General features: G+C 51.2%; 1 protein-coding gene across 7 annotated transcripts in view; it reads left to right on the top strand.

The window, feature by feature from the left end:
* Window positions 1-14,919, top strand: part of TANC2 (tetratricopeptide repeat, ankyrin repeat and coiled-coil containing 2) — a 296,571-nt gene that overhangs the window by 212,228 nt on the left and 69,424 nt on the right. For all 7 annotated transcript variants that reach the window (XM_068166407.1, XM_068166408.1, XM_068166403.1 and 4 more), the window contains 2 exons: window positions 5,231-5,512; window positions 7,601-7,734. In XM_068166407.1, coding sequence (XP_068022508.1) covers window positions 5,231-5,512; window positions 7,601-7,734 — 416 coding nt within the window. The remainder of the gene's footprint in view (window positions 1-5,230; window positions 5,513-7,600; window positions 7,735-14,919) is intronic.

Raw genomic sequence — 14,919 nt, 5'->3', positions numbered from 1 at the left:
GATGGCTGTGGTGTACCATGGAGCAGCAGCTAGATGGCAACCAAATTGCCTGGTGCTAGAACAGTCTGGCTGTTGCCATTGTGATTTCCTCTCTCCAGACACTCAGTTGTGCCAGGGGAGGTTTATGTTGGACATGAGGAACAATTTCTTCCCCAGAAGGGTTGTCAAGGCCTGGCCCAGGCTGCCCAGGGCAGTAGTGGACTCCCCATCCCTGGAGGGGTTTCAAAGCCCTGGAGATGTGGTGCTGAGGGCCATGGTTTAGTGGTGACCTGGCAGTGCTGGGTTAGTGATTGGCCTGGATCTTGGAAGGCTTTTTCAACCAAAGGGATTCTGTGATTCTAAGAACTGTGGGGTTCAGCTGGGGTTTGGAGAGGAGGAGAGGATGACTCAGACTCCACCATACTGTAAGTAGTGTGGCAGTGGCATGTTTACCTTAAACTGTCTTTTATGGTTTTAAACTGAAAGAGGGAGATTCAGACTGGAGAGAAGGAGAAATTCTTTACTCTGAGGGTGGTGAGACCCTGGTCCAGGTTGCCCAGAGAGGTGGAAGATGCCCCATCCCTGAACCCATTCCAGATCAGGTTGTCTGGGGCTCTGAGCAAGCTGCTCTAGTTGGAGATGCCTGAAGCTGAGGGAGAGCAGGGTTAGGCTGGAAGTTCTTCAGTACAGGGGTGGTGAGACTCTGGAATAGGCTACCCTGGGAGGTTGTGGATGCCTCCTCCCAGGGGGTGTTCAAAGCCAGGTTGGATGAGGCCTTGAACAACAAAATGTAGCTGGGAGATGTCCCTGCCCATGGCAGGGCAGTGGGAGGAGATGATCTCTGAGGTCCCTCCCAGGCTGAGCCATTCTGTGGCATTGTCACTCACTCCCATCCCCTGAAACACAACACAACCAAACCTGCAGCTCCTCCAGCGCTGAGCTCAGCTCGGTGTTTTCCAGACGGAGCCTTCTGGGTTTTAGAGGGCTTTTATTTCCTTTTCTCTCTCTGCTACCAGTGGCATAATGCAAACAAAACCCTCCCCTCCTGAAGTGCACTGCTGGAACACTTCAGCTGCAGCAGTCAGAGCACCTCAGCCTGGGTATCTCAGCCGTGCCGGTGCGCGATCACTTGTGCAGTAGGACATCCTCTGGTGGGGACCCCATGGGCCAGGCTGGTGCTGCCACAGCTCAGAGCTGTGATGGGGACATGCAGCCTGGGGGCTGCTTCAGCCTCAGTGGCTGCAGCAGCCCTGCTGCCTCTTCCCTCCCACCTCCGGAGATTTCACTTCTCCGGCATCGTGCCGTGTGTCACATCCTGCCCAGCGAGGGCCACCAGAGGAGCTGCTTGTGAGCTCCTGCGGCTCGAGAGGCAGCTCCACCCCGGAGGAGTTTAGAGCACATTCATCATTTTCGAGTGGGAATAAAAGCACAGCTCCTGTCTGCAGCATTTTCTGGATCAGTTAAAATCAGGAAATCCAAAGTACCTGACCTTTTGAAATCCACTGGATCCTAGCCCCTGCATCCCAGCCCCTGCATCAGCTCTGCCTTCATGCCCTGCTCAGGTCTGTGAGGGATTCCAAAGTGATTTGAGCTGTGGGCTTCTGTTCAGTAGTTCCCTGGGGAGGTTCCCAGTGCAGTGATGGAGTTGAGGCCCAGGGACAGGGCAATGCTGAGGGCAGAGCCTGGGAGGCAAGAGGAGCAGCACTCCTGCAGCTGGACTGTTCAGGGGGAGGTTGTCTGGGGACACTGGGAATGAGCAGGCACCAGTGAGGTTTGTAGCTTGCAGAGGGATGCATTGCCCAGGGAGTGGGGCTCATCCCAAAGCACAGAGCTTGGCACAGCACTCTGCTCTGTGCACACCATGGGTTTATGGTCACTGTAAGCTCTCCAGGGTGGTAGCACAGCTGTAACCTCTTGCTGTGCAGATAAAGCATCTGTTGTCTTTTGATAAACTCTCTTCAGTCAGTTTAGTCCAAAGTTTGGTGCAGTAGCACTGTCTGTACCCCAAGGGCCTTCAGGCCAGACCAGGAGGTCTGTGTGGGGGTTGAACCACCACCCACATGTCCACAGCAAAGGAGGAAGAGAGGACAGACGTCAGCAGCTGCAGAATGATGTTTGTGCTTTACGAGTGTCTGCGGGATCGTAAAACCTAAGAGGAACCAACCAGGCTCTGCTGGAAGCAGCTGATGTAAATGATGGGAGTGTGATGGTGCCAAGAGACAACAGTCAGCAAAAGCATAGTTCTGTGCTGAAGCCCTTCTGCAGCCTCCTGGGGTTTCCTTTAACAATCACAGAATCACTAAGGTTGGGAGAGACCTTTAAGCTCATCCAGTCCAACCCTGACACCCTTGTGCCCACTAAACCAAGTCCCTAAGTGCCATGTCTGCATTAGTTGGATGAACACCTCCAGGGATGGGGACTCCACCACCTCCCTGGGCAGCCTGTTCCAGTGCCTGACCACTCTTGCAGGAAAGAAATTATTCCTAATATCCAACCTAGACCTCCCCTGGTGCTGTCTGAGGCTGTTTCTTCTCCTCCTATCATAGAATGGTAGGGCTTGGAAAGAAGTTCCAGAGATCAAGTCCAACCCCCCTACAAAGCAGGACCACTTAGGGCAGATCACACAGGAATGTGTCCAGGTGGGTTTTGAGGATCTCCAGAGAAAGAGACTCCAGAACCCCTCTGGGCAGCCTGCTCCAGGCCTCCAGCACCCTCACAGTAAGAAAGTTTGTTCTCACGTTGAGATGGAATTTCCTGTGGTGGAGTTTGTGTCCACAGCCCCTTGTTCTGTCACTGGGCATCCCTGAAAAGAAACTGGCTCCATCCTCCTGACAGCCACCCTTCAGGTATTGGTAGATATTGGTAAGGTCCCCTCTCAGCCTTCCCCACACTAAATAGCCCAAAGTCTTTCAGTCCTTCCTCATAAGAGGGATGCTCCAGTCCCTTCATCATCCTCTTTATCTATCACTGGTTAGTTGGGAGAAGAGACTGACCCCCACCTGGCTCCAGCCTCCTTTCAGGGAGTTGCAGAGACCCAGGAATCTGAGGGAGTCTGGGTGCCTTCCTTTGCAGCAGGCCATATGATCTCAAAACTAAGTGAATTCAACTTCTGTGATCCCCAGCTCACGTTCCACCCAGCTTCAGTGCGTGCTGGGTGTCAGCTCTGACACATGGAAAGTGTTTTCAGAGCTGCCTGCCCAGGCCCAGGCCTGAAATCCCATCCCATGGATGTGGCTTCATCCACAGCACCTAGTCCTGCCTTAGAGGAGCTCTCTTCCAAGAGAGGAAGTCTGCAGCTCGAGCACAGTGTGACTAACCTCCCCCTGAGTGGGCATCACCTGCTGTCTTCATGGCCACCTTCTGAAGAGCTCTCACCAGGAAACCATTTTGGTGGTCAAGTGGGAGGCTCCAGCAACTGTCAGTGCCAGCACAAAGTGCTTCCAGCACTTCTGAACATACTTTTGTTACTGTTTTTTCAAGACTTCTCTGTGTCATCTCTCAATTGCAGAGCTCACAGGCAGAGCACACCATATGAGCTGATCTTCCTAATAGCATCTTTGTGCCAGAGCTGGGCATGGTTGTTACTCTTTTTCAGGTGTGCTTTCCCTAGATAGCTTGTGCCAAGTGGGGAGAGTGGCAGATACCTTCTCCTTCCACCCCCAGGTGTTCCCTAAAAGGTTTCAAGGCTGGCTTGGGTTTCATTGTGCCTTTTGTTATAATCTAATGAGTCAAAAAATGAGATAAGCACCATCATCAGTACCACAGGGGCTTGGTCCAACACCCCCTGCCAAAGCAGGATCACCCAGGGCAGGCCCCACAGGAATACATCTAGGTTGGCTTTGAAAGACTCCAGAGAAGGAGACTCCACAGCCTCTCTGGGCAGCCTGCTCCAGGCCTCCAGCACCCTCACACCAAAGAAGTTTCTCCTCATGCTGAGGTGGAACCTTCTGGGTTCCAGCTTATATCCTTTACTGGGTACCACTGAATATAGAGCCTGGCCCCTTCCTCTTGACAGCCACCCCTCAGCTATTTGTAGACATGAATAAGGTCCTCTCTCAGCCTTCTCTTCTCCAGACTAAACAGCCCCAGGGCTCTCAGTCTTCTTCATAGCAGAGATGTTCCAGTCCCTTCATCATCCTCATAGCCTCTATTGTACTCTCTCCAGCAGATCCACATCACTTTTGAACTGGGGGCCCCAAACTGGACACAGTATTGCAGAAGTGGTCTCAGCAGGGCAGAGTAGAGGGGGAGGAGAACCTCCCTAGACCTCCTGGCCACACCTTTGCTAATGCATCCCAGGATACCATTGACCTTCATGGCCACAGGGGCACATTGCTGCCTCATGGATAACTTTACTCTCCACAAGGACTCCAAGGTCTTTCTCTTCAGAGCTGCTTTCCATCAGGACAACCCCTAGTCTGTACTGGTGCCTGGTGTTACTTCTCCCTATGTGTTTAGCTGTTCACAATGCTCCAGCATATTTGGTCTGCTTGGTGGGGTATTTCTTGCACTCCTTGTTAGCTTTACCTTTCCTTCTGAAAAGAGGAAATTTAATGTGTGGTTTAATTGCCATGCAGGGAAGTCCTGCCAGCAGCCTGGGTTCAGTTCTGTGCTTCAGAAGAGCCAAGATGCTTAGATTTGCTTAGATTGATTTAACCACTCCTAAATGCTCAGGTTTCCAAACTGTCTTTTTGGAACCCAGGAGCTTTGACATCACCATGAGGAGTAACTTCTTTGCTGTAAGGGTGTGAAGCCCTGGAGCAGGCTGTCCAGAGAGGTTGTGCAGTCTCTCCTCTGGAGGCTTTCATGGAATGAAGCTGGAGGTGGGGAGATTCAGGCTGGAAGTGAGGAGGAAGTTCTTCCCCATGAGAGTGGTGAAGCCCTGGAATGGGTTGTCCAGGGAGGTGGTTGAGGCCCCAGCCCTGGAGGTGTTTAAGGCCAGGCTGGCTGAGGCTCTGGCCAGGCTGATCTAGTGTGGGGTGTCCCTGCCCATGGCAGTGGGGTTGGAACTGGCTGATCCTTGTGGTCCCTTCCAACCCTGACTGATACTGTGATACTAAGACCTGTCTGTGTGACCTGCCCTAGGTGATCCTGCCCTAGTGCAGACCAGAAGTCACACCAAGAGTACTGCTCTGGGTGAGTGATGAGGGAGAGCTTGGACCTGGTCCCTTCCAACCCCTACTGTTCTCTGATCCTGTGCCTTTCACCGCAGCCCTGACGCTGAAGCTCTCTCCCTGTGTCTCCCCTGCAGTACGCTTCGCACCTTACAGACCTCCTGACATCTCCCTGAAGCCCCTGCTCTTCGAGGTGCCCAGCATCACCACCGAGTCTGTCTTCGTGGGCAGGGACTGGGTGTTCCACGAGATCGACGCCCAGCTGCAGAGCTCCAACGCCAGCATCAACCGCGGCGTGGTGATCGTCGGCAACATCGGCTTTGGGAAGACTGCCATCATCTCCAGGCTGGTGGCACTCAGCTGCCACGGCACACGGATGAGACAGATTGCTTCTGATAGCCCACATGCCTCCCCAAAACGTGAGTACAGCAGAGAGGGAGCCTCAGACACCAGCAGCCTTTGCCATCAGCTCTTCTGAGGGTCTTGACCCCCCCAGACCCTGTTCTTCTTCGGGCTCAAGAGATCAGCTCAGTCTTGGCTGGCAAGCAAAGGAAGGACCTGCCAGCAGTATTTATGCTGCCCCTGTTCCAAATCTACTGTTAGAAGAGTCAGAATAGTCTGTCCTTGATTTCTGTGTTTGCTGCTGTAAGATTCTCTCTGAGTGGGAGCACTCCAGATTCAATTGCTGATACCCTGCTTACAAATCCATACCGGTGCAACCTCCCTCCCATGTGGTTTGTTTATCTGAGGGGATTCTGTCCCTCTGCTCTGCTCTGCTGAGACCCCACCTGCAGTGCTGGGGCCAGCACTGGAGTCCTCAGCACAGCAGAGACAAAGACCTATTGGAGTGGGGCCAGGGGAAGCCACAGCAATGATGGGAGGGCTGGAGGCTCTCCTCTGTGAGGTCAGGCTGAGACAGTTGTGCTTGTTCAGCCTGGAGAAGAGAAAGCTCCAGGGGGACCTTCTGGTGGCCTTTTCAGTGCTAAAAAGGGCTGATCAGAAAGCTGGGGACAGACTTTTGAGCAGGGCCTATTGTGACAAGACAAGGGGTGATGGTTTGGAACTGAAAGAGGGAGATTGGTATCCACAAAGAAGACATTTTTGACACCAAGGGTGGTGAGAGCTTGGCCCAGGTTGCCCAGAGAGTTGGGAGCTGTCCCATCCCAGGAACCATTGCAGGTGAGGTTGGTTGGGGCTCTGAGCATCCTGCTCTAGTTGCAGATGTCCCTGCTGACTGCAGGGGGGTGGACTGGATGACCTTGAAAGGTTCCTTCCCACTCAATCCATTCTGTGCAATGCTTAAGGTGGATCACAAGCCCACGCGGGCTCAGCACCCAGGATTGTTCCACCTCTTCTGGTCCCATCCAGCTCTCATCACTCTGCTGACACGTTTGCAGGCGGGGATGACAGCACTTTAAAATCATTCAGCTCTCAGTAAGTGAATTAGACAGGACTAAAAATACTGGCTCAGCTACCTTCAAGGTATCTTTGAGGATCTAGGTCACTGTATCTCAGTGAAGCTGTGGTTAAATCTGTTTATTGGAAGGCAGTACCCTCAGCCATGGGTACCTGAAATGTGCTGGCATGTGGAGCAGTGTCACTTGTCAGAGGTAAATGAACAATGCACAGTGAAAGGCAGGGCTTGTTTCTCTAACTGCAGCCCTGCAGTGTCCCAACTCTGTGATTCCCCAGTCTGCTTGCAGGGGTTGTGGAGATGAGAGAGACTGCTGCACTTAACTGTTGCTGGGCTTGGATATTGTAAAGGAGAAGGTGCCCTGCATCTTCCATACCCAGAGCATCCTTGGTCACACCTGAGGTGCTGTTGTTTAGTTCTCATTTAGCTGAAGTTGAATGACTCCTGAGTCAGGTACTGAGGTGGAAACTCTCAGATCAATCACCTAATTTGATTTCATTTCCTAAAGGGATCCCAAGGCCTAGTCTGGTTAGAGAAGAGAATTGCCCCACAAGTTTCTTGGAGTTATTTACTGTGTTTTTTAACCCATGCTGAAGTCAATGGATCTGTTATGTTCACTAAAATCTCTCTTTAATAGTAATGCAAATCAGGTGACCTGACTGTGCCACAGCAGTTGTGCCACCAGCATGAGTAAAGTGGCCTGAGCACAGCCTCATACTCCTCCTGTCCCAGCAAAACCACACAGGTGAAGGTGGTGCTGCATGCTCAGAATCAGAATGTGCCTTGCTGCTGGCACATCCAGGGTTTAATTATGCAGGCAGGAGCTGTCCTCCTCTGCTGTTTGCCATTAGATGGGTCATTGTTTGCATTATGATTCCAAGTCAAGCTCAAGGATGTGCTGCTTCCAAAAGAAGTTCCTGGGGAGCCTCTTGCTTGGCTGGGCAGTGTCCCTGTCTGGAATCCTAAGCAGAGTGGTTCTGGAAAGCATTCGAAGTGCCGTGCATGACCTGCTGGAAAGCAGCTGCCTGCTCTGTGGTAACAAGGAGGGTCATGGTGGTGCTGTAGCAACTCACAACTCCTTTCCTTGGGACAGATGTGGATGCAAACCGAGAGCTGCCCTTAACCCAGCCACCTTCTGCGCACTCCTCCATCACCAGTGGGAGCTGCCCAGGCACTCCGGAGATGCGGCGGCGCCAGGAGGAGGCCATGCGGAGACTCGCCTCACAGGTAGGCCAGCGCTTGGCTCCGGGTTTTGGTTGTGGTCCTTGGGAAAGCATCCACTGCAGTGGCACCTGCTGGAAGGTCTCCTGCCTTCCATCATTTGATGGGCTGGAGAATGTGTTCAGATGCTTGCTTCAAGAGAAGAACTTCTGGAGCATGTTTTACTATCCTGGAGAAGTGATTTCTGTGAAGTGAAGTTCCCACTGCCCCCAGTTCACTCCCCTTCTGCTCAGAGACTTTGGTTTGTCCCAGCCATTGAACTTTATCCTTAAAAACCACAGTGTCACAGCATGGTAGGGGTTGGAAGGGACCTCTGAAGGTCGTTGAGTCCAATCTCCCTGCCACAGCAGGATCACCTAAATCAGATCACACAGGAACACGTCCAGGTGGGCCTTGAAAGTCTTGAGAGATGGAGACTCCACCACCTCTCTGGGCAGCCTGCTCCAGTGCTCTGCTGCCCTTAAAGTACAGAAGTTCCTTCCCATATTTGGATGGAACCTCCTATGTTCAAGTTTGTGCCCATTACCTCTCATCCTGTCACTGGGGACCACTGCAAAGTGTGGCCCCATCTTCCAGACTGCCAGCCTTTAGATATCTGTGAGCATTAGTAAGATCCCTCTCAGCCTCCTCCTCTCCAGGCTAACCAGCCCCAGCTCTCTCAGCCTCTCCCCATATGTTAGATGTTCCAATGCCCCAATCATCTCAGTGGCCCTGTGCTGGACTCTCTCCAGTAGCTCTTCCTGAGCTGGAGAGCCCAGAACTGGCCACCGTACTCCAGGTGAGGCCTCACCAGTGCAGAGTAGAGAGGGGAAGGAAAATCTCCCTTGACCTAGGGCCCATGCTCCTCTTAATGCCAAAATGTTAGGATGTGGCATAGTTACCAAAAGAATTGCCATTTTCCCTCAACAGTGAAAGCAAAAGGTGCCTGTCCTGTGTTTTCTTGTGCAAAGAGCAGGTGGTGTGTGGTGGCTGCAGGCACGGACTGTGTCACTGCTCTGTGTCTGCTGAGGTGGTGTTGGGAAAGGTCTACAAAAATGATCATAGCCCTTTAAGTGAGACATAAATCTGCTCTTATGGCAAGAGCTGAGTGTCTGTAACACTGTCACTTACTGTAGGTGAGATTTACAGCTTGTGTTTTATTGTATTCCTTTTGTGGTGGTGGGAAGAAGCTTTGAAGTCTGTGGAGCTTGCTCCTCCTACACCTCCGTGAGAGGATGTCAGCACTTGGTGCCTTCCTGCCGCCTGCTCCTGCTTTGCAGAGGAGAATGTCAGGCAAAGCCTTTGTTCTGAATTATTGCTGGGATGTGTTCTGCTTGGCTTTTTCTGCCAGATACTGTCCTGCCCTTCCTGTTGCACCCAGGTGGCAAAGCAGAGAGCATAAATAAATATTGAGAGCTGATGTTCTCCTCTAGCACGTGGAGCTCTTGAAAGGAACGTGCCGGCCAGGGCTGGTTTTCTTCAGGGCACTTTAGTCATCATATTCCTGGCAGCTCTTGGCCATTGCAGAATACCAGAAGGGTCAGTGAAGCTTGCTGTCTCTGCTTAAAATACCTTGTCTAGGAGCCTAGAATTGTTTTGGTTGGAAAAGCCCTTGAAGATCATCAAGTCCAAGTGTCAACCCAACACCACCATGGCCACTGAACTATGTCCTCAGATGCCAAAGCCACAGGTTTCTTGAACAGCTCCAGGGACAGTGACTCTACCACCTCCCTGGGCAGCCTGTTGCAGTCCCTGGCCACTCTTGCAGCAAAGAAATTGTCCCTAATGTCCAACCTAACCCTCCCCTGGCATAATTTCAGGCCATTTCCTGTCTTTCTATCACCTGATACTAAGGAGAGGAGACCAACCCCCACCTCACTCCAACCTCTTTGCAGGGAGTGGTAGGGAACAATGAGGTCTCTCCTCGGCCTTTTCTTCTCCAGACTGAACCCCAGTTGCCTCTGCCACTCCTCACCAGATTTGTTCTCCAGACCCTTCACCAGCTTTGTTGCCCTTCTCTGGACACACTTCAACCCCTCAATATCCTTCTTGGAGTCAGGGCCCCAAGTCTGAGCCCAGTTTTCAGGGTGCAACCTCACCAGTGCCCAGCACAGGGGCACAGTATCTCAACTTTCTTGTCCTAAGCACTTCAGTGGTCCTGTGACTGAGAAATGGAATTAGCTTTGCCTTTGGTTTCCTCCAGAAGCAGCTAAGGGACATGACTCTCAAACAGTGTCACACCCACTGCCCAGGTCAGGCACTGAAGCTTTTTTGCATCTGAATCACTGGTGGTGGGCAGGGACAGGGATGGAAAAGAGCAAGAAATAATCTTTATAGCCAAAAATAAAGCAAAACCAGGTTAGCCCTTGGCTGCAGTCTTTTTCAGAGAGGTTTTAAAGCCCTGCTCATCCCCTAGCCAGACTTTTTATGTGCAAAACAAATCCTGTGTTTTGCTGCCTGAACACAGGGAACGCTTCAGGAGATGTGCTGCTGCCTCTCGTGCCAGCAGCAGGATTACAGACTTGGAGCATGTTTGTTAATCTCCCTGCAAATCTCCACTACTACAAATGTGGGCAGATTCCAGAAATAGCCCTCAGTGGCTTCCAAGCATCAGGCCTTCCTGAAAAGATCAGTGCCAAGGCTGATGAGCTGACCTTAGAGTGCTTGGAATGGCTTCTCCTGGGCGAGTAGCTGACACAGCATGCGGAACTTCTGAAGAGCTTCAGAGTGTTTAGCAAACAGTTCCTGGGATGAGTCAGAGCAGCAGCAGCAGGGCTTGATTCAGCATTTGGAGACCTTGGGTCTGTTCCCAGTGTTGCTGTTAGCCTTGCTGGGATCCTTGGAGACCAGCATCTCATCTGCCTGCCTATTAAAAGAAAAGTGATCTCTGCAGCTAATGGTCCTTTGACACCCGAGCTAGGAGTGCCTGGGTGTTGTCAGGTCAGAGGAGCAGTTGTCTTCCACACGGTGCTGCAGCGTGTGCCTGGGTGATGAAATGAAGCCCATCCTTAAATCCTCACCCAGAGCTTTATATCACAGAATCATTTTGGTTGGAAGAGACCTCTAAGCTCCTCAAGTCCAACCACTATCTCCCTCTACAAAGTCTGGTGCTAAACCATATCCCTCAGCACGGCATCACTGTGTCTTTCCAACGCCTCCAGGGATGGGGATTCAACCATCTCCCTGGGCAGCCTGTTTGCAGCCTCTGAGAAGCCTTTCAGTGAAGAAGTTTCTTCTAATGTCCAACCTAAACCTCCCCTGGTGCCACTTGAAGCCATTTCCTCTCATTCTGTTCTTTGTTGCTAGGGAGATGAGACCAACACCAACCTGGCTCCAACCTCCTGTCAGGTAGTTGTAGAGAGATCTCCCCTGAGCCTCCTTTTCCTCTACCACAAAGGGAATTTTTTCCCAAAGTATCAGAGTTTTGTGGGGTGCAGCTCCATGCTCCTGCTGATAATTCTTTACCATAAACAACCCTGATTTTATTGCATCAGAGCCTTCTCCGGAGCTGCAGTGCTGCACGCTACTAACAGTAGGTTTGATGGATTGTCAAGCCTCAGGATGGAAAATAAAAGCAAATAAAATGGTTGAGGATGTTTGTCAAATTGATAGCTGGAAGTGGTGTGCCTGGTGCACTCCTAGTAACCTCCTGAGTAGCACAACTCAGCCTCGCCGCTGACGAATGCTTGCTGTCAGCAGCAGATAAATTGATTTGCTTCGAAAGAGCCGTGCCGTATGATGTCCTGCTAGATAAAACAAACACTGGCTGGTCCACCCCAGCTGTAGGGTTTGAAGTCTGTGAGTGACAGGGGGAGAAAAAGGATCACTGACCTGGCAACAGGACGGAAAATCCATTAAAATAACAGTGCTGAGCCCTTTGTTCTGTGGGCAGTGGCCTCGGTCGGGCGCTCCATCGCAGGCGTCTGCCTGGCCTCGGAGACGGAGGAGGATTTGTTGTTCATAAGAGGCTTTGAAGATGCTGAACTCCTAAACAGGCAAAGCCACTGAATGGCTTGAGAGAAAATAGTAAAAATAATGGGTTAAAGCAGTTTAGCTGCCTAATCTGAATGTTTGGGGCCACGTTCTCCAACAAAGGATCAGAATCATTTCAGTTGGAAAAGACCTCCCAGGTCATCCAAGCATCAACCCAACACCACCGTGGCCATTGAACTGTGTCCCCAGGTGCAATGTCTGCATGGTTTTAATACCTGCAGGGCTGGTGACTCCACCACTGCCCTGGGCAGCCTGTCCTATTGCCTGACCATTCTTTTAGTGAAGTTTCTGCTAATATCCAACCTAAAACTCCCCTGGAGCAACGTAAGGCTGTTTGTTTCCTCTTGTCCTGTCGCTGGTTATTTGGGGGAAGGAAGGAATGCCCACTTCACTCCAGCCTCTTTTCAGGGAGTTGTAGAGAGCCAGGTGGTCTTCTCTCTGTCCTCAGCCTCCTCTTCTCCAGAATAAGTAATCCCAGTTTCCTCATCTGCTCCTCACCAGACCTGTTCTTCACACCCCTCACCACCTTTGTTGCCCTTCTCTGGACAGGCCTCAGCACCTCAATTTCCTTCTTGGAGTGATGGGCCCAAAACTGAACAGTCTGTTTGTGCTGCAGCTAAGAACATGCATTCTTGGGGAGAGTTTAGGAAAACCCTTCATGTAGATAAGAATGATAGAACCAATAAGGTTGGAAGAGACCTCAAAGATCATCAAGTCCAACCTGTCACCCAACACCTCATGACTACTAGACCATGGCACCAAGTGCCACATCCAATCCCCTCTTGAACACCTCCAGGGATGGGGACTCCACCACCTCCCTGGGCAGCATATTCCAATGGCTAACAACTCTCTCTGTGAAGAACTTTCTCCTTACCTCCAGCCTAAACTTCCCCTGGTGCAGCTTGAGACTGTGTCTCAAAGGCTCTCCAAAGCCTCAAGAAGAGAAGAAGGGGAAGGAAAAGTGAAATGTCCTCTGGTGCAGTAGGTAAGGAGAGAAGAGCAGCACATTCCTGTAGTGAAAGCTCTGGAATAAAATAAAGCCAGGTGCTGGTGGCCTACTTAAAACAGGCTTTGCTCAACTGGCTAAAGAGGAACGAACCCAAGGAGGTGAAGGAAAGGGTGGCCTGTAGGTTAGTCTGGCTAGGAAAGTATTTCTTGGCTGTGTGTTTCATGGCTGCATTAAGACTAGATTCAGAATTGAGGCAGGGAAGGAAGTGTTGACAGTGATGGACAGCCACACTCATCAGGAGTATTTTAGGAGATACATGAAACATGTGTGAGGAGCCAGATAAAGCTGGGTGCAGATGTTCCACCTCTGCTTGGCGCCGCGCAGAGCGGGATGTTCTCAGGTTGGGCTGGAGAAGTGCAGATCAGTATCAAAGCAGGTTAATAACACAGGAACAGGCTGAAGTAGTGATTGGCGCCAGCTCCAGAGTGCTGTGGGAAGCAGCCATCCCTCTCACCCACTCCCTTCCTTCTGAAAATGTCATTTAGCCCAAAACTCCGAAGTGGCGTGCTCAGGATGACAGCAGTGAAAGGTGAGCATTTGCTTTTCCTCCTCTGGATTATTCAGGGTTGTACTTTTCTGCCTTTAATTCGTGCAGGCAAGTTCCTGGGGGCAAGGGTTGCTTTTAGCTCTTGTCGTCAAGAGATGAGCAAGTCATTAATTTGAGAAAGAAATAACCCCAGAGTGCCTGTGAGGAGCTCCACTCAGCCTTGCCCTGCTGGCACACTACGAAGTGTGGTGTATTCTTCAGGAGAAGTTTCAAGCTGTCCATGATTTCCAGAGCAGGGCTCATCAAGAAGCTGATGGAGGAGGAAAATGCTTAGAAATGAGGGAGGCACTTTAGAATACCAATATCAGGTGTGGTCTGGGGCCTCAGAAACTGTGCCAGGAAAACTGTATCCAACTGGTTGAGGTCTTACATAAGGTTATTCTCAGAAGGAGAGAAACATCCAAATTAGAGCAAGCTCCCGTTCCTCCCAGACCTTGGTGGGCAGCTGCTGAGGTTTCTCATCTCTCAGTCCCTCTGTTTGAGTATTTTGCCCTACAAGTACTGATCCCAGTAGGAAGGGTTGGATACAGCCCAGGGTTTCACAGAATTGTCAGGGTTGGAAGGGACCTCAAGGATCAGCCAGTTCCAAGCCCCCTGCCATGGGCAGGGACATGAGGCTTCCATGACCTTCCTGGGCAACCTGTGCCAGTCTCTCACCACCCTCATGGGGAAGAACTTCTTCCTGACATCTAATGTAAATTTCCCTTCCTCTAACTTGGATCCATTCCCCCCAGTCCTATCACTATCTGACACCTGAAGGGATAAGAAGCTTCAGGTTGAGATTGCTCTGTTAGTTTGGTCATTTCTCTTCCTAAGAGCCCACCTTAGATTTTGGAAGTGGAAAGCAAATTGCTGCCTCCTGGAGAGAGCAGTGGAGAGAGCAGTGGAAGTGCCGCAGTGCCTGGAGCATCGCCCCTGGCTGCTCTGCTTGTTCCCTTCCACCTCCTCCTGACCATGTTGTGTGGGTCAAAGGAGAATGATTCTGAAAGGAGAAGTTCAAAGCCTTACTGTCACACCAGGGTCATGTTCGAGGCTGTGGCTGGGTTTATGTTGAGGGCTGTTACTGCAGGCTATTGCTTAGATGGGGATAAAGACACGCGCCAGGAACCTTGAGGCACTGGGAGGTGAAGACCTCATCTCCCACCCTTTTGCAGGGAAGCTGTTGAGTGTGTGGCAGTGTTAGTGGCTCCTTAGAGATGTCTGGGAATCAATTTCCTAGCTCTGAAGGTAACATTAATCCTCTTGCTGGGAACTGAGCTGGCACAGATCCCTTTTTTCCCCCTTCTACTTGCAGGCTTCTCCTGCTTCTGTGGAGGAGCTGAGGCACTGGCTGTAGGTGAACTTCCCACCAGGTATGGTGGGGAGCAAGGGGTCATACAGAGACCTCATCTCTCGACAATGGACTTCAGAGCAGTCCATGCTGGGGAGGTTTCTCTGTGGCTTTTCCTCCATCCCTTGTTGTACCATGGCACAGAGTAGAGAGACTTGCAGGGAAGGAGGACAAGAGCCAGAACTGGCAAACTCTCAAAAGTCATGAAGAAAACTACTCACACAGCAACACCCATCTTGACACTTGCAAATACAACATAAGCATTTCTGGCGAGGCTGCTTGGTTAGTCTTTTGTTTTAATATATATATATGCACATATTATGGAAATCAGCC

The sequence above is a fragment of the Melanerpes formicivorus genome, unplaced genomic scaffold (genome assembly GCF_026170545.1).
Source record: "Melanerpes formicivorus ecotype bairdi unplaced genomic scaffold, bMelFor1.0.p_v2 SCAF_100, whole genome shotgun sequence".
In the NCBI taxonomy this organism is placed as follows: Eukaryota; Metazoa; Chordata; class Aves; order Piciformes; family Picidae; genus Melanerpes; species Melanerpes formicivorus.
This window is presented reverse-complemented; position numbering and strand designations above follow the sequence as displayed.